Source organism: Hyla sarda, chromosome 6, assembly GCF_029499605.1.
Source record: "Hyla sarda isolate aHylSar1 chromosome 6, aHylSar1.hap1, whole genome shotgun sequence".
Taxonomy (NCBI): Eukaryota; Metazoa; Chordata; class Amphibia; order Anura; family Hylidae; genus Hyla; species Hyla sarda.
Window position 1 is genome coordinate 52065177 of NC_079194.1, and position 27431 is coordinate 52092607.

The following is a 27431-nucleotide window of genomic DNA, read 5'->3' on the forward strand; positions in this document are numbered from 1 at the left end:
GTGAACAGAGCAGTGAAAAGACTATTAAAGTCAATAGAACTTTCATTTATGGCGGAATTGAAGAGAAATACTGCGGAATTACACAAGTATATCTTTAAATGTACCTGTCGTCAACAAAAACTTTTGATATAATGTAGATAATACCATCATATGTATATTTGTAATATACATTGGTTAAACATGTGCATATTTTTGGGTGAAAATATACTGTCCCGGCAGCTATTGTCTGTGTGTCTCTGTGAGGAGACCAAATACAGGAAGTGAGGGTGGACAAGCAGGGCTCTGTGCAGGCTCCAGGCTTGTCAATCATCCAGCTGAGTGAGCCTGGAGCATGTCACAGAGCCTCACTGCACAGAGCCCTGCTTATCCTCGGTGAGTAGAGCCCCGCTTGTCTTCGGTGAGTAGAGCCCCGTTTATCCTCGGTGAGTAGAGCCCCGCTTATCGTCGGTGAGTAGAGCCCCGCTTATCCTCGGTGAGTAGAGCCCCGCTTATCCTCGGTGAGTAGAGCCCCACTTATCCTCGGTGAGTAGAGCCCCGCTTATCCTCGGTGAGTAGAGCCCCGCTTATCCTCGGTGAGTAGAGCCCCGCTCATCCTCGGTGAGTAGAGCCCCGCTTATCCTCGGTGAGTAGAGCCCCGCTTATCATCGGTGAGTAGAGCCCCGCTTGTCTTCGGTGTGCAGAGTCCCGCTTTTCCTCGGCGCGCAGAGTCCCGCTTTTCCTCGGCGCGCAGAGTCCCGCTTGACCTCGGCGCGCAGAGTCCCGTTTGTCCTCGGCGCGCAGAGTCCCGCTTGTCCTCGGCACGCAGAGTCCCGCTTGTCCTCGGCACGCAGAGTCCCGCTTGTCCTCGGCGCGCAGAGTCCCGCTTGTCCTCGGTGCGCAGAGTCCCGCTTGTCCTCGGTGCGCAGAGTCCCGCTTGCCCTCGGTGCGCAGAGTCCCGCTTGTCCACAGTGCTCTCTGCTGACACCTCTGTCCGTGTCAGGAACTGTCCAGAGCAGCATAGGTTTGCAATGGGGATTTTCTCCTGCTCTGGAAAGTTCCTGATATGGGCATCAGGTGTCAGCAGAGAGCACTGTGGACAAGACAAAAAAGAAACATATGAGAGGACTTCATGTCTTTAAGGTTAAGGTACAAGGTTAGGAAAGACATTTTTATCTGTAAATCAATCCTCACAGATGACACATCGGCTGTTGAAGAACTGGATTCCAATACTCCAAAGAAAAATCCAGTGTCAATTATTGATCACAACATGTATATTGGGGAGAGGACCTCACGGACCAGCTACTACAGCCAGGTATCTAGAAAATCCAACACTTGGAATAAAAGAAAATAGTAATTTATGTGTTTTAAATTGTTACTTATATTTTGTTGGCGTTATACAAAAAAAAATGGGAATTCAGATACTTTACCTAAATACCAGGAAAGGTCATTGAGGATTTTATTTTTTTGAGAATGTTGAGCCCTCTTCTCCATTAGAAGCGGAAGATGTCAAAAGACTCACAGAGTGACATTTCATCGCAGTAATTCCCTCAACAAAGTCAAGAAAGCATCCCGCAAGATATTGTGTATCTATTCCGAGAGGATTGAGGCGTGCTAGGCATTATTTTTGCCTGGATTACCCATCATCTCCAGTCTTGTGTGTCACTGGCTGCTTTCTGTAAAATCTTCCACACACAGCAACATTTTTAAGTGGTTGATTTTATTTTATCTGGGGTGTACAGAAGTATTTTATCTGGGGTGTACAGATGTATTTTATCTGAGGTGTACAGAAATATTTTATCTGGGGTGTACAGATGTATTTTATCTGAGGTGTACAGAAATATTTTATCTGAGGTGTACAGAAGTATTTTATCTGGGGTGTACAGATGTATTTTATCTGAGGTGTACAGATGTATTTTATCTGAGGTGTACAGATGTATTTTATCTGAGGTGTACAGAAGTATTTTATCTGAGGTGTACAGAAGTATTTTATCTGAGGTGTACAGAAGTATTTTATCTGAGGTGTACAGAAGTATTTTATCTGAGGTGTACAGATGTATTTTATCTGAGGTGTACAGATGTATTTTATCTGGGGTGTACAGAAGTATTTTATCTGAGGTGTACAGAAGTATTTTATCTGAGGTGTACAGAAGTATTTTATCTGAGGTGTACAGATGTATTTTATCTGAGGTGTACAGAAGTATTTTATCTGAGGTGTACAGAAGTATTTTATCTGAGGTGTACAGAAGTATTTTATCTGAGGTGTACAGAAGTATTTTATCTGAGGTGTACAGGTGTATTTTATCTGAGGTGTACAGAAGTATTTTATCTGAGGTGTACAGAAGTATTTTATCTGAGGTGTACAGAAGTATTTTATCTGAGGTGTACAGAAGTATTTTATCTGAGGTGTACAGGTGTATTTTATCTGAGGTGTACAGAAGTATTTTATCTGAGGTGTACAGAAGTATTTTATCTGAGGTGTACAGAAGTATTTTATCTGAGGTATACAGATGTATTTTATCTGAGGTGTACAGAAGTATTTTATCTGAGGTGTACAGAAGTATTTTATCTGAGGTGTACAGAAGTATTTTATCTGAGGTGTACAGAAGTATTTTATCTGAGGTGTACAGAAGTATTTTATCTGAGGTGTACAGAAGTATTTTATCTGAGGTGTACAGAAGTATTTTATCTGAGGTGTACAGAAGTATTTTATCTGAGGTGTACAGAAGTATTTTATCTGAGGTGTACAGAAGTATTTTATCTGAGGTGTACAGAAGTATTTTATCTGAGGTGTACAGAAGTATTTTATCTGAGGTGTACAGAAGTATTTTATCTGAGGTGTACAGAAGTATTTTATCTGGGGTGTACAGAAGTATTTTATCTGAGGTGTACAGAAGTATTTTATCTGAGGTGTACAGATGTATTTTATCTGAGGTGTACAGAAGTATTTTATCTGAGGTGTACAGAAGTATTTTATCTGAGGTGTACAGAAGTATTTTATCTGAGGTGTACAGGTGTATTTTATCTGAGGTGTACAGGTGTATTTTATCTGAGGTGTACAGAAGTATTTTATCTGAGGTGTACAGAAGTATTTTATCTGGGGTGTACAGAAGTATTTTATCTGAGGTGTACAGATGTATTTTATCTGAGGTGTACAGAAGTATTTTATCTGAGGTGTACAGAAGTATTTTATCTGAGGTGTACAGGTGTATTTTATCTGAGGTGTACAGAAGTATTTTATCTGAGGTGTACAGAAGTATTTTATCTGAGGTGTACAGAAGTATTTTATCTGAGGTGTACAGAAGTATTTTATCTGAGGTGTACAGAAGTATTTTATCTGAGGTGTACAGAAGTATTTTATCTGAGGTGTACAGGTGTATTTTATCTGAGGTGTACAGATGTATTTTATCTGAGGTGTACAGATGTACTTTAGCTGAGGTGTACAGATGTATTTTTATCTGAGGTATACAGATGTATTTTATCTGAGGTGTACAGAAGTATTTTATCTGAGGTGTACAGAAGTATTTTATCTGAGGTGTACAGAAGTATTTTATCTGAGGTGTACAGAAGTATTTTATTTGAGGTGTACGGAAGTATTTTATCTGAGGTGTACAGAAGTATTTTATCTGAGGTGTACAGAAGTATTTTATCTGAGGTGTACAGAAGTATTTTATCTGAGGTGTACAGAAGTATTTTATCTGAGGTGTACATAAGTATTTTATCTGAGGTGTACAGAAGTATTTTATCTGAGGTGTACAGAAGTATTTTATCTGAGGTGTACAGAAGTATTTTATCTGAGGTGTACAGAAGTATTTTATCTGAGGTGTACAGAAGTATTTTATCTGAGGTGTACAGAAGTATTTTATCTGAGGTGTACATAAGTATTTTATCTGAGGTGTTCAGAAGTATTTTATCTGAGGTGTACAGAAGTATTTTATCTGAGGTGTACAGAAGTATTTTATCTGAGGTGTACAGAAGTATTTTATCTGAGGTGTACAGAAGTATTTTATCTGAGGTGTACAGAAGTATTTTATCTGAGGTGTACAGAAGTATTTTATCTGAGGTGTACAGAAGTATTTTATCTGAGGTGTACAGAAGTATTTTATCTGAGGTGTACAGGTGTATTTTATCTGAGGTGTACAGAAGTATTTTATCTGAGGTGTACAGAAGTATTTTATCTGAGGTGTACAGAAGTATTTTATCTGAGGTGTACAGAAGTATTTTATCTGAGGTGTACATAAGTATTTTATCTGAGGTGTTCAGAAGTATTTTATCTGAGGTGTACAGATGTATTTTAGCTGAGGTGTACAGATTTTTTTTTCCAATTTTATTTAGTGTTTTATTGTTTAAGACAAAAAAAAAAAAAAAAAAAGGCTAGCCCATCTGTTTTGCAAGAACAATTCTTGCTAAAAAGTCCTTGGGGGAGATTTATCAAAACCTGTGCAGAGGAAAATTTGCCCAGTTGCCCATAGCAACCAATCAGATCACTACTTTTATTTTTCAGAGGCCTTGTGTCTAAAGGTAAGACCCCGCTGAAGATGGACCCTACAGTGTGCCTCCAGCTGTGCCTGCTTGTAGCAGCGCTACAAGCAGACACACAGGGGGAGATTTATCAATAGCAGTTTCCCATAGCAACCAATCAGATCGCTTCTTTCATTTTTAACAAGGCCTCTGTAAAATGGAAGAAGGAAGCTGATTGGTTGCTATGGGCAACTGGGCAACTTTTCCTTTGCACAGGTTTTGATAAATCTTCCCCGCAGTGTCCTAAGAGTCGAGGCGCGCATGAGCAGTATACTTGCACATATGGCGGCTGCTCTCGGCCTAGCTCAGGGAGCAAAGGGAGCGGCCACGATGTGTGAGAGTATACTGCGCATGCGCGTGGCGACTCGCAGATCGTTGTGTGTCTGCTCTTAGTGGCGGGTTGTAGCAGCAACCCGCCACTAAGAGCAGACACACAACGATCTGCAGGCACAGCTGGAACCACACAGTAGGGTCGATCGTCAGCGAATCCACAGATGGATCCGTTCCTTGTGACCCTACACTTGGGCTGGGTTTACACATAGTATATTGGTCTATGTACAAACAGCCATTTTTGGGCTATGACTTTTGCTGCTGTGTGAAATGGAGGCTCACAGCACTAGACCTCCCTGACCAATTCCTTAAAGGGGTACTCCACTGGAAAAAAAAATATTTTTATTGAACTGGTGCCAGAAAGTTAAACAGATTTTTAAATTACTTCTATTTAAAAATCTTAACCCTTCCAGTACTTATCAGCTGCTGTATGTTCCAGAGGAAGTTCTTTCCTTTCTGAATGTCCTTTCTGTCTGACCACAGTGCTCTATGCAGACACCTCTGTCCATTTTAATAACTGTCCAGAGCAGGAGCAAATCCCCATAGCAAACCTATCCTGCTCCAGACAGTTCCTAAAATGGAGAGAGGTGTCAGCAGAGAGCACTGTGGTCAGGCAGAAAGGAAATTTAAAAAGAAATTAACTTCCTGCGGGGCATACAGCAGCTGATAAGTACTGGAAGGATTAAGATTTCTTATTAGAAGTGATTTACAAATCTGTTTAACTTTCTGGCACCAGTTGATTTAGAAAAAATGTTTTCCAGGGGAGTACCCCTTTAGTGAATGGGCAGAGTGTACACAGTGGTCTGCCTGATCATTAGGAGGATCTTATTGCTACTTATAGCGGTTTGATCAGTGCAGGACAACAAAAGAAGCTGAATGTGATGTGGATGTTCACATTTCTGCCATGGAGAGAACTCTGCAATGATACATAGCTGCATGGTTCTCCCTGCCCCCGCAAGGTAAGGATCTGTATGACTTTAGGGCAGGAAGGGAAGCTGAACACAGTGTGCACATCACATTCAGCTTCCTAACAAGACTACCACTGTGACCTCTCTCAGCAGTTAGCCCTTGAACTTTTCAGAAAAATATATTAATGGGGTATTCCAAGATCAAAAAATGTTGTTAGGGGAGCACCCTTTGGTTTTGGTTTTCCCTCGCTGGTTAGCGCTTCTCAGCAGCGGTGTCCAGTCTCACTCAGTGATTGGCTAAGTGGGCAGGTCCTGTTTTGACAACTCTTCTTGGAAAGAGCAACAAATGGTGAGGAGCAGGGGGTCAGGAAGCCGCTGGAACAGGAGCTCCAGGGACGACGGTAGGTGAGTATGACTTTATTCATACCATTTTCCTGCAGCATATTAACATTTTTGATGCTGGCATACCCCTTTAGGGTAGGGTCATACGTAGCACATCCGCAGCGAGTTTCCCACAGCTGAAATTCCGCTTGTGGATTTTCCGCTGCAGAATTCTGGATCATGTTGTTACCTATTGAAGTCAATTGGTTGAGCGCCTGCAGTGTCATTTCAGCTGCAGCAAACCCACTTCGAATGTGCAATGCGTGACCTGTGGATAGGGGATAAGATGTTCTGCAACGGAGTACCTCTTAAACTACTTAAAGGGAATAAGTGTCTGATCCTGGGGGGGGGGGGATCTCCTGCTCGGCCCCCCCAGCTCTCCTCATGCACGGAGCGGCCATAGAGAGATGTTGCCCACCACACAGATGGGTGGTCAACACACCCTCTTCATGCATCACTATGGGAGAGCTGGAAATACATGAGCACCGTATCAAGGGGATTAGTAGTTGAATACTGGAGTTCACCTTAAATTTGTTATATATCATAGAACTAGGAGTTCATACCTGTGATCTAGGTTAGACCATTACAGAATAAAATGTTATCCTCTTCTACCCAAGAACTACAAGTAAGGAAGTACCCTAGACCAACAAAGATTCACAAATGTTCACATTGCCGTTGTGCTTCGCCCTGTTCTGGGTGCATTCAGCTCTTTTTTTTTTTTGTGCCGAACAGTCCCAAAATGGGTCGGAGCACAACTTACTCCACTGGGTCACCACCCATGGTCCCAACAGATCCCATTGATTAGAATGGGGTCTGTATCTCTGCTAAACTCCCAACGTTTTGATGCAATTGCCAGCAGAGCTCCCTTTAGAAGAGCCCGACGGCAATGTGAACCTAGCCTTAGTGACATTGACTCATCTACTTTGTTGTATATTATTCTAAACCTGAGCATATACTTCAGACATGTGTTACAGTCAAAAAAATTCTTAATTCAGTGTTTCCGAACCAGGGTGCCGTCAGCTGTTACACAACTACAACTCCCAGCATGCCCGGACAGCCAAAGTTTTACAACAGCTGGAGGCACACTGGTTGGGATGCACCAAGCTAAATAGTGGATAAGTATTTCAGTTCAATGCATTGTGGTAAAAAATTATCACACAAAAAAATCTGACCTATGTGAAATGGAAGAAGGGCCCGGCCTACATTACCCGCCTTGTTGAGTGCTCTGGAGGGTCTACATCTGTCAGCAATGACTCTTTTAGAAATACTTGTTTTCTCATGACAGGGTCACTGCAAAGGCAAAACGGTGCCCAAAAATAAACCATTGCCAAAATGTACGCTACTGTCCACTTTAGGCTCTGAAAAAGCCCTGGCAGTGAATACAGTACACATTAGGAATAAGTCCAGATTCAGTAGTCGTTCATCTAGGAAACTTGTTCAGCTAAAGTATAGAATTACTGGGGAAAAATAAGCATAATTTGAAAAAAAAAATATAATGTCATTTTTGTCACAAAATGGTTCAAAATCATTTGAACAATACTATACATTGTACTACACTATAACCCAGATATTAAAAAGTTTGCTCTCTCCCTTTCTATAAATGGTATGATTTTATTGGGATATTTTAGAAACACTTTATGTAGAAAATTCACACAAAATAAAAAAAATGATTTACACATCCCAGCAATTTCTCCCTAAATGTTATCTTCTTCATTTTGTGTCCTATTGCAACTAAAACTGAGAACTATATAAATAATTCATCTCTGTGTGTCCCATGAGAGCAGCCATTTTCCCCCTTCCTCCATCTAAATATCCAGTGTCTGGCTGTATGACAATTTACTGCAGCAGGAGCTTCCCCCCACTGCCCTGTTGGCAGTAGGACACAAAGGTTGTTATGCCACGGCCCAATAATTAATCCTCCCATCCCAATTCTTTATTATCTTAAAGGGGTACTCCACCCCTAGACATCTTATCCCCTACCCAAAGGTATGATCTAAAATGATCGACTCCTGAGATCTCCGGGCCGGCACCCCTGCATTATGAACATTTAAGTTTAGAATGCCCGCTTCGGGTTTCCGTGTTCGTCACGGCCCCTCCATTCATGTCTATGGGAGCCATCACAAACCCTCCCACAGGCATGAATGGATGGGGCGTGGAGTGATTTCACAAACACGGACGCCCAAAGCCGTCTCGGAAATTGCCGGGGTCCCAGTGCCCGCCCCCCCCACAAGATCAGACATCTTATTCTCTATCTTTTAGATAGGGGATAAGATGTCTAGGGGCGGAGTACCCCTTTAAAATTGAACAGATCAGCAGGAAATTAACCCATGTGTTTACTGAATTATTTCTATATGAATGATAAACAGTGTGGACAAGTTTCCACACTGAATCTTCTCACTAAATCTTTGCTTCCAGTTTCCGCTGAACATGTTCATTCTTTCGGTGGAACACGGGTTAATTCTGTAAAAAAAAAGTTCAGCTGTGTGAACTGAGCAATGGGAGGCTGCTGCAAGTGGAATCCGCACTGAATTTCCTTATGGAAATATCACATTTAAAGCCATGCCCCTCCCAAAAAGCCATGCCCATTTCCCTTTGAACCTATGTGTCTGAAACCTTTAGTTAGGCCAGGTTCACACAGGTTCTGTCTGGCCGGAAATATTCTGAATCAGTCGGACCGCACAGACATTGCTGTCCCTATAGAATGGAATTTCAATTTCACAAACTCCGCAGTGTGCACTGTGCAGTGGAATCCCACTGACAATGGGAGTATGCTGTATCGAGATTGCCGGCATTCATTTCTATGCAGTATAACACTTGGAAATTCCGTAGTGTGAACTCTGCCTTAATGTAGCACAAGCCCTACTTTTTTGGTGCAAATTAAGCCAGAATTCAGGTGCATTTGGCTAAGTAAACCAACCATCCATCATGGTGTCATATTTATTAAACAAACATAAATTTGGTGTCTTTAGGATACAGTAAACAATGTAGTTTAAGAGATATCATTTCCGAAATATCCATTTTCATTTATACATCAAAAGTGCATTTATATAGTATACTTGTTCAAGCAATCAAACCAAAATGTCTTTTTTTAAAAATGATACAAAAATAATTTTGAGATGTAAAATTGTTAGAAACTTATTTTGAAGTGTGTGCGGAATACGGTAACTGCAAAACGTGGCCCAACTACCCTTTAGGCTAGGGCCGTATGACATGAAGATTGCAGAGACACATCCAATGGTTGTCATGTTGGAGCACGCGACATAACACGTCTGCAACTGCTGCCAAAATCCAAATCTGCTGGATTTTTAGTCGCAGGTCACAAGTTGAACTTCTCTTTGTCACATGTGACTTCATCGTACATGCGACCGGTCGGCCTTTTTTTTTTTTTTTTTTTAAACAAACAAAAAATTCCAATGCTACGTTCACACGGCAGATATTTAATGCAAAATCTTGCTGAAATTTTTTTGGCAGACATTCCACTAACAGGCGTTGATAGAACATGCCGACGCTAGGCCCGCTCGGAAATGACGCATCTCCATAGTCTGTAGAAATTATAAATAAAAAATATTTATGTGAACCAGTCCTCAAAAGCACAGGGGAGAGAAAAAGGAAAAGACTAGTGGAGATGGGATCCAAGAAATGGTCTTTATTATATAAAAAGGATATATATAGCCAATCGCCTAGCAGGGCCCTTGCTAAAGGCGAATGGAATATACTGGGTAAAAAATAGATATAATAAAAAATACAGAATATAGTAGGATTAAAATGAAATAAATATGATGGGTAAGTAGCACCAAAGAAAATTCATTAATTAAATATCTGCTGCATATATCAGGAGAAAACGTTCTCAGTCCATGTAATTCATAGGGATATTTCAATGAAAAATCCACAAGAAATGTCCAGAATGAAAAGTCACAATTAGTTTGGGTGTGTCCGGAGTAACGATATATGGTAGTGAGTGTAGCGACAATAGCTACAATAGGAAATTCATGGACAAGTAATGCAGACAATGTGGCAAACACTGTCAGCGATGAAGATGTCAAGTCTCGGTGCACAGCACCACTCACTCTCCTTTGGAGTCCTCAGGTCCGGGCTGGCACGGCTGAGTCCGGCACTCTGGATATCAATGCCCGCCTGGGTGGTATGCTGGGTGAATGGCTGAATCTCCGGGGGTCCGAGTGTCCTGGGCTGGCACGGGAGGCGTCCGGCCTTGAGGAGGATGATGTCCAGGAGTAACTCTGCCGACCGGGGCTGTGAGAGGATGCAGGTAACAGGTGGTGCGGATTGCACGTATGAATAAGGTGCTAACAGTGCGCATGCAGCAGTGGTCCCGGAATCGTGGGCATCCAGCTGTTGCAATTGGAATATGGCAGATACAGTCTATTTGAAGTGATATACACTTATGGATAAGGTGCAGATAATGGGCTAGACACGTTTCAAGGCCGCGGGCCTTTTCTTCAGTAGCTATAGGACCTATAGCTACTGAAGAAAAGGCCCGCGGCCTTGAAACGCGTCTAGCCCATTATCTGCACCTTATCCATAAGTGTATATCACTTCAAATAGACTGTATCTGCCATATTCCAATTGCAACAGCTGGATGCCCACGATTCCGGGACCACTGCTGCATGCGCACTGTTAGCACCTTATTCATACGTGCAATCCGCACCACCTGTTACCTGCATCCTCTCACAGCCCCGGTCGGCAGAGTTACTCCTGGACATCATCCTCCTCAAGGCCGGACGCCTCCCGTGCCAGCCCAGGACACTCGGACCCCCGGAGATTCAGCCATTCACCCAGCATACCACCCAGGCGGGCATTGATATCCAGAGTGCCGGACTCAGCCGTGCCAGCCCGGACCTGAGGACTCCAAAGGAGGGTGAGTGGTGCTGTGCACCGAGACTTGACATCTTCATCGCTGACAGTGTTTGCCACATTGTCTGCATTACCTGTCCATGAATTTCCTATTGTAGCTATTGTCGCTACACTCACTACCATATACCGTTACTCCGGACACACCCAAACTAATTGTGACTTTTCATTCTGGACATTTCTTGTGGATTTTTCATTGAAATATCCCTATGAATTCATGGACTGAGAACGTTTTCTCCTGATATATGCAGCAGATATTTAATTAATGAATTTTATTTGGTGCTACTTACCCATCATATTTATTTCATTTTAATCCTACTATATTCTGTATTTTTTATTATATCTATTTTCTACCCAGTATATGTCATTCGCCTTTAGCAAGGGCCCTGCTAGGCGATTGGTCATATATATCCTTTTTATATAATAAAGACCATTTCTTGGATCCCATCTCCACTAGTCTTTTCCTTTTTCTCTCCCCTGTGCTTTTGAGGACTGGTTCACATAAATATTTTTTATTTATAATTTCTACATATTACATTAGGCCTTTTGGGTGAAGGCAACACCTTTAACCTCAAGCACATTATTTCTTTTATCCTAAGTGAGCTACACATATTTTGCATCTCCATAGTCGGCAATGCATTTCCAAGCGGATTCAGAAGAAAGAATTCCTACTGCGGAGGTCAGAATGAGGTTTTTAGCAGCAACTGTCTCTGCCGCTGAAATTCCACCATGTGCACCGTGCAGCAGAATCCCGTTGAAAACGGAATTTACGATTGGAATTTTCTGCCACATTCCAAAATTACGCCATGTGAACATGGCCTAACATAGGAATACAATAATCTAATGCAAATAAATGATAGAGCAGAGCTTCTCCTCAGGACAGTATGTATATAACAGTGTAAAGACATATAGCAGAGGTTGCACCAATCCGGTGTGTGCTCACCTTGTGGGGTTGTGTGCCAGCTGATCGTGGATCAACGGATAAAATAGCAGGGAAGAACACCGGAATTTTTCAGGCACATGCCGCAAGGATAGACAGGCATCCAATTGTAAATATAAACGTATTTATTAAGCCAATTCAGACGCGTTTCGAGGCAGCTGCCTCTTTCTCAATGAACACTGGCTACTGACTCACGTAACTGCTATCTAAAACAGTAAAAAGCCCGCGAACGGGTCCTGCATCTGGCCCGTTCACGGGCTTTTTACTGTTTTAAATAGCACTTGCATGTTACGTGAGTCAGTAGCCAGTGTTCACTGAGAAAGAGGCAGCCGCCCCGAAACGCGTCTGAATTGGCTTAATAAAGAAGTTTATATCCACAACTGGATGCCTGTCTATCCTGGCGGCACGCACCTGAAAAATCCAGGGTGTTTTTTCCTGCTATTTTATAGGAATACAATAGCAAGTCTTACAAACTTTTTTTTGTTTCTACGACTTAATCCAGCGCATCTAAAATCGTATGTAGCCTTAGCAAGAAGTACCGAAATACTATTATCATTATTATTTATTATTAAATAAATACAATTCAACGCATTCCTGAATATCACCCTATATGTACATACTGACAGGTGCAATGGGGTGCTGCAGTGGTTTATACCAAGTTGCCCAAATAATAAAGCAGAGAACTATGTTTAGTAGAACTTTTTTTGGAATCAGAAGAACAACATGCTACTTCTTCAAAATCGGGAAAAAAATGTGTGATAAATATGGCAAGTGCTATCATTTTCTATTACCGTAAATTACGCCCCCCAAAAAATTGAACGGAAATTCAGGGCCTATGAAACTTTACAAGTTCTTCCTTACAGAGGGCAACAGTTTTCAAGGGCAATCGGTTCAAAACATAGCTATACCAGGGCAGGGTATCTCATATCCCAAGACATTCTGTGGGGTTGAGTTACTGTACTATTAGATCTGTCCCTGAAAAAGTCACTGTCACCCATCACACAGAAGGTACGATCAATCAATATCCCTTCTATTAATATATCTCCTAGATTGTCAGCTCTTGCGAGCAGGGCCCTCAACTCCCCTTGTTTGAATATTTAGTGTGTAATATTGTAATGTCGGATATTTGTCTTAATTTGTACCCTCAAAACTGTATAAAACTATTTAATATATTATTATTATTATTATTATTTACAATAGGACACATTGCAGTAGGAAATGTATTAATAAAATAACAATAATAATAATAATAATAAAAATTATTATTAACATAGTTCCTACTTCAATGCGTCCTACTGGTAATAATATGAAATTATTTTTATTATTAAGTAGGAACATATAAAATATTACTATTGATATTGGGATTATTAATACAGTTCCTACTTCAATGTGTCCTACTGTAAATAATAGTAATATTTATAATAACAATAAATAAATATAATAATAAATTAATTATTGTTATTATTTACAGTGGGACACATTGAAGTAGGGACTTTATTATGAATAACAATATTAATAATAATAATAGTTTATAAAGCTCCTACTTCAATAGTCTGCTGTAAATAATAATTGTAATAATGATATTAATGTATTCTTCTTATTATAATTTACAGTATTTTATTTTTATTAAATTTTTTTATTTATTATTTTTTTTACACCCACTAAACATAGGCCCAAAAATAGCAGTGGTTTCCAAAATGTAGACCTCCAGCTGTTGCAAGACTACAACTCCCAGCATGCCCGGACAGCCAAATTATAATTTACAGTATTTTATTTTTTTGTTTTTTTTTCAACACCCACTAAACATAGGCCCATAAATAGCAGTGGTCTCCAAACTGTAGACCTCCAGCCGTTGCAAGACTACAACTCCCAGCATGCCCGGACAGCCGTTTGCTGTCCGGGCATGCTGGAAGTTGTAGTCTTGCAACAGCTGGAGGTTCACAGTTTGGAGACCTAGGATCTAAAGTATTAGATTATTTTAATAAAGACTAATAATACCAAGTCTTTATTAATAAGAATTTTAATAAAGACCTGGTAGTATAGTGTATCTATACCACCTATGCTAATAATACGCTAAATGCTCATCGTACATAATAGTAGTTAAAAGTACGACTTCCTATAAACACACGCAAAGAGTCAAGTTCAATGTAGTTACGTACGACTTCGATACGTATTAAAGTGTCGCTTTCTTAAATGTCAAAAATAACTTTAGCTCTTTAGAACAGACAGAAGTGTACACAATAGACAGATTTTTGGAGTACGCCCATAAAAGAGGTAAATAGCAAAAAAATTCTTCTTTTCTTACAATCAAAAGCCCCGCTAAAAAAAAAAAAAAAAAATTAAAAGTTTAAAGATGCAGCCTGGGGTCCCACGAAGAGGCCTTACCTGTACGACTGGATAAGGATATTCCATGCAGTATACGCCAAACATGTCAGAGCCCACTCTGTGAGCGACAACCCTTGGCGTGGAGTCCACTTTTGCGGATTGGACGGGATAGTTAGTTAGCAGAAAGGGATCCTACAAAGCGATACGAAAAAGCTAAAATCTGGGGACATGTGGCTATAAAAATAAATAAATAAATAAAAATAAAGAAGCGACCTGAGATAGTAGTGTTAATGTCTGTAAGGAGCAATTCGGAGAGAGAGAGAGAGATGAGGTTAGTCTGAATGGCTACATGCATGGGACAGCTGTGTGGAGAGAGGAGGGGTGCAGATGGGTGGTGGGGGAGGTAAGGGAGACAGGTGGCTCGATTAGAGAAACCCCTTTGGCCATGCGTACGCCTGAAAGGGACAAGGAAGGGAGGGGAGGAGGAGGAGGAGGAGGAGAAGGGGTGGTGGAGCACTGGAGCTCTGCTATTTGCCATACGAGATCTTCTCTACAGCTTGCACCTCATACAATCACACTACTCCTTTCTGAACTATGCCCCATTTTAACTTGAGACACCTGCCCCCCCCCCCCCCAACCTCTTGACAGCTGCTTCGGCCTTTGGGGCGACAAAGGGGGAAGAAGTGTCGCTGGCCCTCCCTCCCCCCCTCTATCAGCTGTTCCAGTCAAACTTGCATGGATTAAGCGTGACCGGACGTTATATGGGAAGGGTAGTGGAAGGAATCCGCCTGACAGACAGCTGCAGGTGAGCCATTGACTAAGAGTAAAGAACATAAACAAGTCTTTGTCTCTTCTTCGTCCTACCGGTAATATTTATTCGGAATTCTAATTCAGTGGATGGAAAGCCCTATAAGGCCGGAATCACACATCCAGTTTTTGTGACGGTTTTCGATGCAGTTTGAAATTATTATTATTATTTTTTTTTTTTTAAACGTTTACCAGAAGTGGCTTTAAGGGTAGGTTCACCCGTGACGCATTTTGCTGAATATTTTCTGCAGCTGATTTTGCTGCCCATTGACTTTACTAGGTAGGAGAATACGTAGCAGCACAATACGTCATGTGTGACCCTTCCCTAAAAGGAACAGGAAATATAGAGGGAGGATTATTGTGTTCCTATTCCTGCTGGATCCACCTCTGGCATTAGCTATAATAGAAAAAAGAGCTGGGTCAAAGGCCACACCTTAAAGGGGTACTCCGGTCCTAAGACATCTTATCCCCTATCCAAAGTATATGGCATAAGATGTCTGGGGACCCCCGCAATCTTGCATTCGGCACCCACCTCTTTGAGCTACACGCCGCGCTGCCAGCTCACAAGCTGCCGGGTGCCGACCAAGGGGCCGGAGTATCATGATGACACGACTCACACCCGTGTGACTTCACCACCGCACCCCCACTTTGCAAGTCAATGGGAGGGGGTGTGACAGTCAGACATCTTATCCCCTACCCCTTTAAACTGTGCGTGTTTCCAGCCTAAGGGTAAGTTCACATGAGCGAATTCCCCAGCGGGTATCACACTGCGGATCCGCTGCTGAAGGACCTCTGTATGCTGCCTTTACAGGTGCCTGCTCGGAGCGGCAATCCACCACTACGAGCAGACACACTGCGATGTGCGTGTTGCCGTGCGCATGCACAGTATACTCCCACATCACGGCAGCTCTCGGCCTAGCTGGGGGAGCAGCTGCGATGTGTGCAAGTATATCGCGCGTGCGCAGCGACTCACACATCGCTTCAGTGTGTCTGCTTGTAGTGGCGTGTACAGGCACCTGTAAAGGCAGCATACAGCGGTGCTTCATCGGCGGATCTGCAGAGTAATACGCGCTGGGGATCCGCTTGTATGAACGTACCCTAAGGTTTGGCTCATACTTGTAGTTTTTGTTGCAGGTTTTATGTTTGTTTGTTTGTCTATTTTTTTTTTTAAAGCAGAAGTGGATTCAAAAGGAATGGGAAATATAAAAGCAGGATTAAAGAGACAAAAAAACAAAGCTAATTTCTTTCAAAATCAGCACCACCCCTGTCCTCAGGTTGTGTTTGCTATTACAACTTAGCACTATTCACTTGTGCTGCAATACCACACATAATCTGATGACAGGTGTGGTGCTGTTTTTTAATTTTAAGAAATTACATCTGTTTTTTTTTTCCTGAAACTAGATGACCCCTTTAATATGTTCCTTTTATGCTAGATCCACATAAATGGGCACTGTCAGATTTAAAAACGTTTTATATGCTGTACATCTTGACAAAACATTAACCTAATAAAAAAAATCTCCTTTTAAAAAAAAAAAAAAGAAATCAGAGGTCCCCGTACCATCCAGATTATAATAGCGTTCCTCTGTGCTCACTCCTGTCCCATCAGGCTACATCATGAAAAGAGAGAGTATGGGGTTACAGCGCAGCCTGCAGTGATTGAATAAAGAGACACAGTACAGCAGACTCAGGGAGAAAGTGAATGCATAGTCACATAGACACAGCTAAGGGTAGGTGCACACTACTTTTGTGCTCACGTTAATCGTATCCATTGGCATCCTGAACCAGTGACTCTGTCCGAGACCTATGTACTCTTTCAAAAGTTTAGCATACTCTCTTTTGAGTCTATTGTGTAATGAGAAAGGGATAGTCCGGCACTACAAGACTAAGGCTGCAGTTAGACAGGTGACCAATGTGGATAGCATAAGAATTCCCAGAGTATGGTGTCGGATTAGGCGGTGCACAAATCTAATAGGGTGCAAAAACAATGTTGAACAGAAGGCAAAGACTGCACTCACTGTCCGTACAGCGTTTTATTGATAGTAGTCAGGCATAACAAGCTGGTGCAAGAGCGGAGGCGGGGAACGTAATCGGGACAGACTGTTTCACGTTTAGTAACGCTTCTTCCAGCCGGTATACCGGCTGGAAGAAGCGTTACTAAGCGTGAAACAGTCTGTCCCGGTTACGTTCCCCGCCTCCGCTCTTGCACCAGCTTGTTATGCCTGACTACTATCAATAAAACGCTGTACGGACGGTGAGTGCAGTCTTTGCCTTCTGTTCAACATTGTCTCTTTTGAGTCTGCTTATAATAGCAAATCTTGAACTGAGTCACTGAGTGGCTCTAATCGGCCATAGAAATCAATGGGGTGCGCTGCTCCCATTAATAGTATATGGATATGACTAACAGTAGCTTGAATGTAGTGTAAACCTACCCTCCGCTTGCAGCAGAGTCTTATTGTTTTCACTGGGATTCTGCTGCTCTGTGCACACTGTGGGAATTCCACCGGCAGAATTGACATGTTTATTCTTTGGGTGGAATTTCACCAGACTGCATTGCTGTCAATGAGATGGCGGACATCCTCGCCATCCTACCGCTGACAGCCTCGGTGGTCTTCGCTGCAAGGAAACATTAAGTTGGCGGAACTGGCTGAATGTCCGCATTGTGAAAAAAGGATTTAGGCAGGCTAGAAAAACTGTTGCTTTATCCCAGAAACCATAGAGCCAATTCATAATACCGCACCTTGTGTGGTACATTGTCTTCTTTCCAAAATTACTGCAAAATGGTGCACTTTTACTGCAGTCATTTAAAAATTGTGTCATTGTTATTCGTAGGAAAAATGCACCAGAGACATGACGGTACCGTGACTGTACCATAAAAAAAAAAAAAGAAAAACACAATACGGGGAGATAAATGAAACTTTCCTGTACATTTAGCGCCTATTTAGTGGCGCACTGAACTTGTGTTTGTTTTTGTGCCAGATTTTGCACCAAAAAATCCACCAGGATCTGACATTTAGGCTAGGTTCAGACTACGGAATCTCCGGGCAGAAAATTTCCGCCCGTAGATTCCGAGTCCGGCCAGCGCTGACTGAATCAGTCGGCGCTAGGACCGCGCGGACACTGCAGTCTCCAATAGACTCCAATGTGTTCCGCGCGGATTTCTGCCTGAAGAAAGAGCAACGCCTTTCTTCAGGCGGAAATTTCCAAGCGGATTTTCTGTTCACAAATTCCGAAGTGTGAATTTGTGATCGGAAAACCATTCACCACACTATACATTTTAGCAAGCGGAATCTCCGCCTACAATTTCAAAGTGAAATTGCAGGCGGAAATTCCGTAGTCTGAACCTAGCCTTAGGGTGTGGTCACACGCTATTTGTTTTTGCCGGTTTTCCGCTGCGTATTTGAAAGTGGGCGGTCTCCTCTCGGCTGTCCGCAGGAGATTTTCCACGGAGGAGTTTACGCTGCGGAAAATCTGCCGCAAACCCTTTTGAAGTCAGTAGGGACTGCGGCGGATTTTCTGCAGCGTAAATTCCGCCGTGGAAAATCTGCTGCGGACAGCCGAGAAGAGCCCGCCCACTTTCAAATACGCAGCGTAAAACCCGCAAAAACAAATAGCGTGTGAAGGCACCCTTACCTGGCAAAACTTGAATGCTCTACAAAATTGACCTGTACAGAGAATTTGTTACAAAAATCTGGCATTTTTGTGGCACATAAGTGGTGCATTTTTGACTCACAAATAATTCCATTGAAAATGCTAGAGTTTTTGTGGGGATAAGTGGGGAAAACAGCGATAGGTTTGCAATGTGCCAAAATCATGACAGTGTGCAACATTTAAAAAAATTCAAGCTGCCGGGAACAGCTGATAACACAAGCAGTCCTTATGGGACTTTTTACACCCCCCATGTGTTAACAGCCGGAACCCTTCAAGGACGTGGCCTATTTTGATCTTCAGGACACAGCAGTTTTTTAAGATGTTTTTTCTTTTGTTTTCTTTTAAATCCCTGTATTTTGAGAGCCATAACTTTTGTATTTTCTCATCAACATAGCCATATAAAGGCTTTTATTAGGCAGGACAAGATGTATTTGGTATACTTTAATACTTTAGCTTAGTGTTTCCCAATCAGTGTGCCTCCAGCTGTTGCAGAATAACAACTCCTAGCTTGCCTGGACAGCCATTGGCTGGTTGGAAAATACTGCTTTAGCACATAAAAGGGTGGTTTCACACATAACATTATTAGACACAAAATTGACTCTCTTGTGGCGTTCCTTATGTATGTTTTTTGCTTTTTTTACTGAAACTTACTAAAAAAAAATTATTCTTAAAGGAGTGCTCCGGTGGAATTTTTTTTTTGATCAACTGGTGCCAGAAAGTTAAACAGATTTGTAAATGACTTCTATTAAAAAAAATCTCAATCCTTCCAGTACTTATTAGCGGCTGTATACTACAGAGGAAATTATTTTCTTTTGGAATTTCTTTTCTGTCATGACCACAGTGCTCTCTGCTGACACCTCTGTCCATTTTAGGAACTGTCCAAAACAGCATATGTTTGCTATGGGGATTTTCTCTGGACTGGACAGTTCCTGACATGGACAGGGGTGTCAGCAGAGAGCACTGTGGTCGTGACAGAAAAGAAATCCCAAAAGAAAAGAATTTCCTCTGTAGTATACAGACGCTAATAAGTACTGGAAGAATTAAGATTTTTTTTAATAGAAGTAATTTACAAATCTGTTTAACTTTCTGGCAGCAGTTGATTTAAAAAAAAAAAAAAAAAAGTTTTCCAACTGAGTACCCTTTAAAAAATTGTGGTATTTTTCATGGCTTCTCTATAGCAAAAAACAAAATATGCAAAAAAAACCTATGGGAGAATTCACAATGTGCATCTTTTTTTTACGCTACTCTTCACCATGCACTTTTTGTCATATTGCTGTGCCATTTCTACACCATTTATGGAGTGGATTAAGTTTGCATACATTTTTTTTAGACTGCGGTGATAAACTGGTAAGCAAGATGCAAAGGGCTGAAAAAAGTGTATGAACAATAGTAAATGAGGCCTTGAGAGATGCACCAATAAAATGGAGAACGGCAAGGCACAATACAAATTATACATTTTTTTGATAGCTTGTTTTTTGTAGGACAATTTATATTTTTCCATTGTACTATTGTAATATACAGTACATTAGTTAAAACATTTATATATTTTTGTGTGGGGAAAAAATGCCCTATACTTCTTACCACTAGAGGTCCCTCCACTGTCCAGAACACTGACTTCTCCCTGCAGCTATAGCCTGTGTGTCTCTGTGCGAAGACAAAATACAGGAAGTGTGAGTGGGGCAAACAGGGCTCTGTGCAGGCTCCTGGCTTTTCAATAAAACTGCTGTGTGAGCCGGGGGCGTGTCACAGAGCCTCACTGCACAGAGCAGCCAGTTATCAGCTCAGCAATAAGGGAGGAAGTTCCCACATGAGATGTGAGGCCAAGCAAGGGACCGCCCCTTCTCTTCAGTAAACTGCAAAAGGAATTATGAGCCATAAAAGGATGAAAGACAGGATTTAATAGAACTTTTTGTAAATAAACTTTTATTATTATTTTTGCATATTATGGGACTTGGGTCTGTAATTCTCTTACTGCTATAATATACAAACAGCAGTTCTTCGGTATTAAAGATATTATTATAATGACAGGTGCTGACTTGGAGCCCTTAGACCCCTAGTTGACAATCATGACAACCCATCCGCAGCCTGTGATCATGTCTGGGGACACCAATAGGGTGACAAAAAAAGCATACACATGTGGCCATCTGTCCATCTCCTCTCTGTAGTGCCAAAAAGGGCATCAGGGAACCTTAACTCTGGTTACTACATAACTACCATAAATTGCTGTGCTACTATGTCTCCGTAACTCCAATCAATGTCAATGGGAGATACACAAGTTGCGTAAAACAGTCCATTCTGCTGTTTTCGGCTTCCTTACTACCCCAGTGGCTGCAGAGACATGGACAGGTGACTCACTTGTACAGCTTCAGCATGGTCTGTACCATATCTCCTGGCTTCCAGTTCACCAACTATATCCCCTATACCTCTGCTGCTAAAGAGCCAATTAGATGTCCAAGCCCCAGGCCTACTTCTCACTACATAGGTCATCAGCACCCTCCAATGACATCTCATGGGGCTGTCTATGCACCTTCTGTTTGGCATCAAACCTCAGCCTTCTAACACCTCCCCAAGGTTCCTTACACTCAGCAAAGTGGAGCAGCGTAACAGTGTTAGTGCCTGTACCTCCTCTTGTGACGATCAGCTCAAAAGACCCACAACCAGCCACAGCAAACCAACATAGCAGCACCACCGGACATCACAACCCAGTGTCCTGCAGTTCCTACAGATAGAGTTAAAAGTCCCCATACTAGAAGCTTTTTTTTCAATATACATTTCCTGTTGGTCCAGCTCTTAAACCATGTGACCAACTTGAGGAATAGGGAAAGTTTGATTGGCAGTCATTTAGTAAAAGGGCCAGATCAGTGGTCCACAAAATGGTTCCCACAAAAAACAAGCTCTCATACAGCTGCACCAATGAGAATATAAAATAGTTGTTATTCTTGGAATATAAAAATAAAATTAAAAGGTCATCAATATTGTCCTGTTCACTTCAACGAGAAAAGGCTGAAATACTTTGTGCCATCACTGCGAAAAGTATGAACCCGCTTGCAGCCTATGTAAACATTGTAGAGGCAATTGCCTTGTACAAACACTGTTGTCCCTTCAAACAGCTGATGGTGGGGGTCATGCAAGTACCCACCCCCCCATAATTTGACATTGAAGCCATGAATTTTAAAGGCTGCCCAAAAAAAAAGAATGTTTCTTAAAGCTTTAACATTAATATTTACTGTAGTAGTTATAATTGGTATGCTTATGTGTTAAGTAATTATCTTTTTTTTGTATTTACAAATGAAGCAGGAGATGAGGTTGTCTAAAGAAGGGGAAATATCATGACCATCCGGTTTATCTTCAATATGGCCTGTTAATCCTTCCCAGAAGGCAGCCACCAAATTATTTACAAACATAAGATGGTAGCCAGGGTACAAAGCCTTTTAGCAAATTGCCCTAATGGAGGAGAAACCTTGTTTCAAACAAAAACATTGCAGAGGGGACAGTCAAACACCCTTTGTAGGGTTATCAGGAAGCAGGCGATGAGCAGACAGATGGGTCATTACGTTCCTGAAGAGAAGATGTCAATGGCTAATGTCTCTCCAGAGAGCACAGAGATCCTATAGGCAATCTTGGCCTTGTAAGAGGAGAAGGGTGTTCATAACGGTTTGAGCACTTGATCAATAAACCCAACAAGTCTTATAGTCTCCACTATATTGGTGAGGAGATAAAAGATGTGGAATGGGCCCCATGCTAGATGACGGAAGGTGTATTCACATGTGCTGCATCCGCTGTGGATCTGACACTGCTGGAAATCCACAGCAGATTCTGCTACCCCTTGACTTCAACGGGTGCCCAGAAGATCTGTAATTGTGATGACCTGGGGGAATTCCTAATCACTTTGTGATGCCAGGGCACCATTAGACTATAGGTCCAAGGTGGAGACAGCTTCTCCTGGGCCAGACACGGGGAGTAAGAAACACACCGACGTCGGGTTACAGATAACTGTCTTTACTGACAAGGGTGCAGATGGTATTATACGCCAACAGTTTGGAGCAGATGAAAGGGCGCAGTGTAACCCGTAGGGAGCCCTGTTGCCTTGCTGGGACTTATGGTGCTTTTCACCCACTTGATTAATACTAACGAGATTAGAGACTGTAGACTCTCCACGCCGGCTAGGGTTCTGACAAGGTCCAATTACCTTCACCGCCAAGGCTTGACTTTCCATTGTACAGGAGAACCCATGCAGAATGTCTGTTCTTAGGCTTCCCTCAGAGTTCTCTACACAACTTCTCCTGCTTTCCACACCTGAGCTCAGCATACAACTGGAACTAAACCAGAACTGGGGCAACTCCCCCCCCCCCCCCCCTACACTATATACTGAACAATTTAGGGGTTCCTATTGGGCAGGCAGGGTTACCTGGTTTACACTGCTCCTCTGCTTTTAAAGGTACAACACACATAAATAACATATTTAACAGTGCATATGAGAAACAATAAAGCGTATGATAAAGTGCTTGAACATTTGAAATACAGCAGACTCTCTTAGTGGGCCCAACATATGTGCAGCAGGAGAGGAGATCTTCAGCCCACAGGACAGCCTTTGGTGCTGGGACACCACATAATACTGGCGTGAATTAACCTCTTAAGGATGCAGGGAGTACCTGTACTCCCTGCGCCCGCGATATAACGCGGGGTCACTGACCCCGCATCATATCAGGTCGGTCCCGGCGGGACCCGTGGCTAATACCGGACATCACCAATCGCGTTGATGTCCGGTATTAACCCCTTAGACGTGGCAATCAAAGTTGATCGCCACATCTAAAATGTAAAAAAAAACACATACCAGCAGCTCAGTCGCTACCTTCCTCCTCGGCGTCCGATCGGCGATTGATTGCTCCAAGCCTGAGATCCAGGCTTGAGCAATCGACCGCCAATGACACTGATCAATGCAATGCTATGTACTGCAAGCTATAGTCCCCTATGGGGGCTATAACATTGCAAAAAAAAAGAAGTGTAAAAAAAAATTGAATAAATGTGATTTAACCCCTTCCCTAATAAAAGTTTGAATCACCCCGCTTTTCCCATTTAAAAAAAAACTATTTAAAAATGAATATGTGGTATCGCTGCTTGCATAAATGTCCGAACTATAAAAATATATGTTTAATTAAACCGCACAGTCAGTGGCGTACACGTTAAAAAAAATTCCAAAGTCCAAAATGGTGTATTTTTGGTCACTTTTTATACCATAAAAAATTTCATAAAAAGCGATCAAAAAGTCAGATCAAAACAAAAATGGTACCGATAAAAACTTCAGATCATGACGCAAAAAATGAGCATGGTCAATGGGGTGCACGTAAAAAATTCCAGAGTCCAAAATAGCGTATTTTTTGTCACTTTTTATACCATAAAAAAAATGAATAAAAAGCAATCAAAAAGTTAGATCAAAACAAGAATGTTACCAATAAAAACTTCAGATCACGGTGCAGAAAATGAGCCCTCAAACATCCCTGTATGCAGAAAAATAAAAAAAGTTATAGGGGTCAGAAGAGGACATTAAACGTTTTAATATTCGTGCATGTGGTTATGATTTTTTCCAAAAGTAACACAAAATCCAACCTATATAGTTGAGTATCATTTTAATTGTATGGACCTACAGAATAAAGATATGGTGTCATTTTTACTGAAAAATGCGCTGCATAGAAACAGTAGCCCCCAAAATTACAAACTGGCGTTTTTTTTTTCAATTTTGTCGCACAATGATTTTTTTTTTGTTTCGCCGTAGATTTTTGAGTAAAATGACTGTTGTCATTACAAAGTAGAATTTGTAGCGCAAAAAAAAAAGCCAGTCTGTAGGTGCAAAATTGAAAGGGTTATGATTTTTAAAAAGTGAGGAGGAAAAAACAAAAGTGCAAAAACAGAAAAACCCTGAGTCCTTAAGGGGTTAAAGAAGGCAGCAGAAACCGCTGTGGCAAAAACCACTAGAACTGGTGGAGATTCGGGTGCATTCTAGGCAGGAGGATGTTCTCTGAAGTAACTGAGTGAACGACTGCTGATACTTTCCATGTTGTGAAACTAGATCAGCAAGATCATAAATGTCCGCTGGTAGAACAATAACTTGAGGTGTGTCAGTAAGTTTCATGGTCAGAGCATGTTGTCACCTTGGCAATGTAATCCATCTGGCTCTTACTAAACCTGGATGCAGATGTGGTAGCTTGGGGGATGTAGGGTATGGGTAGTGTAGCTGTGCGGGTATTAAAGGGTGCTTGTTAACCCTTGCTATTCGTGACGCCAGGGTGAGGGCTCCTCAATAAAGCTTTTCCTACTGCCGCCCTTCCCAGGAACGATAGGGAGGTAGATGATAATAGGTTTGAGGTAGTGAGTAATAATGGATTGTCCACAACCGAAAAGCTTCTGTAAACAGCGCCAACTTTACTGAAGATTTTCTGTACACTTCACTAACATAACAGTCTCTTATCAATACAACAGCTTCCTTTTGGAGATTGACAATGGTTGGTACTTTAGCTTTAAAAGTCTTTAGTCTATTGCACTGTTCCACTGGATTTAGGGGAATTAGTTGCGGTCCAGTAGTCACGCTAGCATTAGTAGGGATTAGAGTAAAACTCCCGATTTTTGGTTCTGCTGAGGCCGTAGGTTTTGAGGCCTAGCATGTCTTTGAAAGTTGCGTAGCACACCGTCCTGTTAGTCCGGCATCCACGAGAGCAGCAAGCCAAGAGAGCGATAATTGGACACAGCTCCCTTATATGGGCAGGGACTGGACTAACGCTAATTGGTCCAAACGGATGTCAATCACCTTTACAGAGATTTGTGGGTAACACGTGACCCAAGGACCTCCTAAGGTCCTACAACATACCATAGAGGTTACTAGCATGGTCACATGACCGAAGGTCCTGCGACGCTGAACAAGATAAGTACTATACATTTCTATACAATATACCGTATATGCCGGCGTATAAGACGACTAGGCGTATAAGACGACCCCCAACTTTTAAAGTTAAAATATAGAGTTTGGGATATACTTGCCATATAAGACTACCCCTCCTACCGCGATGTACGGTACTTTGTAGTTCCCCCCACATTAGGTAGGCATCATGTTCCCCCACATTAGGTAGGCAGTATAGTTCCCCCCACATTAGGTAGGCAGTATAGTTCCCCCACATTAGGTTGCCAGATCCCCCACATTAGATTGCCAGCTCCCCCACATTAGGTCAGCAGTTCCCCCACATTAGGTCGGCAGTTCCCCCACAATAGTAGGCAGCTCCGCCACAATAGGTCGGGAGTTACCCACATTAGGTTAGCAGTTACCCCACATTAGTAGGCAGCTCGCCCACATTAGTAGGCAGCTCCCCCACATTAGTAGGCAGCTCCCCCCACATTTTTAGGCAGCTCCCCCCACATTAGGTCAGCAGTTCCCCCACAATAGTAGGCAGTTCCCCCCACATTTGTAGGCAATTCCCCCACATTAGGTCAGCATTTCCCCCACAATAGTAGGCAGCTCCCCCCACATTTGTAGGCAGCTCCCCCCACAATAGTAGGCAGCTCCCCCCACATTTGTAGGCAGCTCCCCCCACATTTGTAGGCAGCTCCCCCCACAATAGTAGGCAGCTCCCCCCACATTTGTAGGCAGCTCCCCCCACAATAGTAGGCAGCTCCCCCCACATTTGTAGGCAGCTCCCCCCACATTAGGTCAGCAGTTCCCCCACAATAGTAGGCAGCTCCCCCCACATTAGATTGGCAACTCCCCCCAAAAGACATACAGCTTCCAGCCATATACAGTGTATGGCTGCAGGCTGCATGTCTGTACTGATCTGCCCCTACAGTGTTCCGATCCCCGCTCCTCCGGCCCGGGTCACCATCTACTGCTATGGCCTATGGACCATAGCAGTAGGTGCCGGAACCGGGGAGCGGTGACCGGATCACTTAAGATAGCACGGCCGGTCACTCACCAGGCCCCAGTCGGTGTGCGCCCTCCTGCGGTCCTCCTGGTCCTGCGCTCCTCTGCCTCTATGGTTGTAGGCACGGGACGTCACTGACGTCCCATGCGTACAACCATAGAGACGGAGGACCGGACCGCAGGAGGACCGAAGGAGGATCGCAGGAGGACACGCGCCGCCGGGGAATGGTAAGTGACCGGCGGACATCCTTAGGTCCCGAAAAGATTTTTCGGGACACAGGGATGTCCGGCATAGGAATACCTATGATTATCTGCCTGGGCCTGCTCCCATGTGTGGCTGCAGGTGGGGGCCGGCCAGAGCAGCTAATAACTAATACTGTATACTAAAAACCAGGGGGCCTCCAGCGGTTGTAAAACTACAACTCCCAGCATGCCTGGATAGCCTTTGCCGTGCTGGGAGTTGTAGTTTCACAACAGCTGGAGGCACCCTGGTTTTTAGTATACAGTATTAGTTTATACTTGCTCTGGCCGGCCCCCGCCTGCAGCCACACACGGGAGCCGGCCTGGGCAGATAATCAGAAGTTTTCCTATCCCGGGGAGGAGCAGGGACCCGGAGCGCTCGGCGTAACAGCATCGATGCAGCTACAGGAGTGTTCGACAATTCTATGGAAGTGCCATGGGCAGGAGATGGTGCAAGCACAGTGGGGAACCACATTTAATCTGAAGTGTATCTAGAAACTGTGGACCTACAGATGTTACAAAACTACAACTCCCAGCACGCCCGGACAGCCGTTGGCTGTCCGGGCATGTTGGGAGTTGTGGT

General features: G+C 42.7%; 1 protein-coding gene across 1 annotated transcript in view; it reads right to left on the reverse strand.

The window, feature by feature from the left end:
• Window positions 1-1682: 1682 nt before the first annotated feature.
• The window catches only part of LOC130277433 (uncharacterized), a 37143-nt gene continuing 11394 nt past the window's right edge, over window positions 1683-27431 (reverse strand). The window contains exon 3 of the mRNA XM_056528103.1: window positions 1683-3818. Within this exon, the coding sequence (XP_056384078.1) occupies window positions 1683-3818 (2136 nt within the window). The remainder of the gene's footprint in view (window positions 3819-27431) is intronic.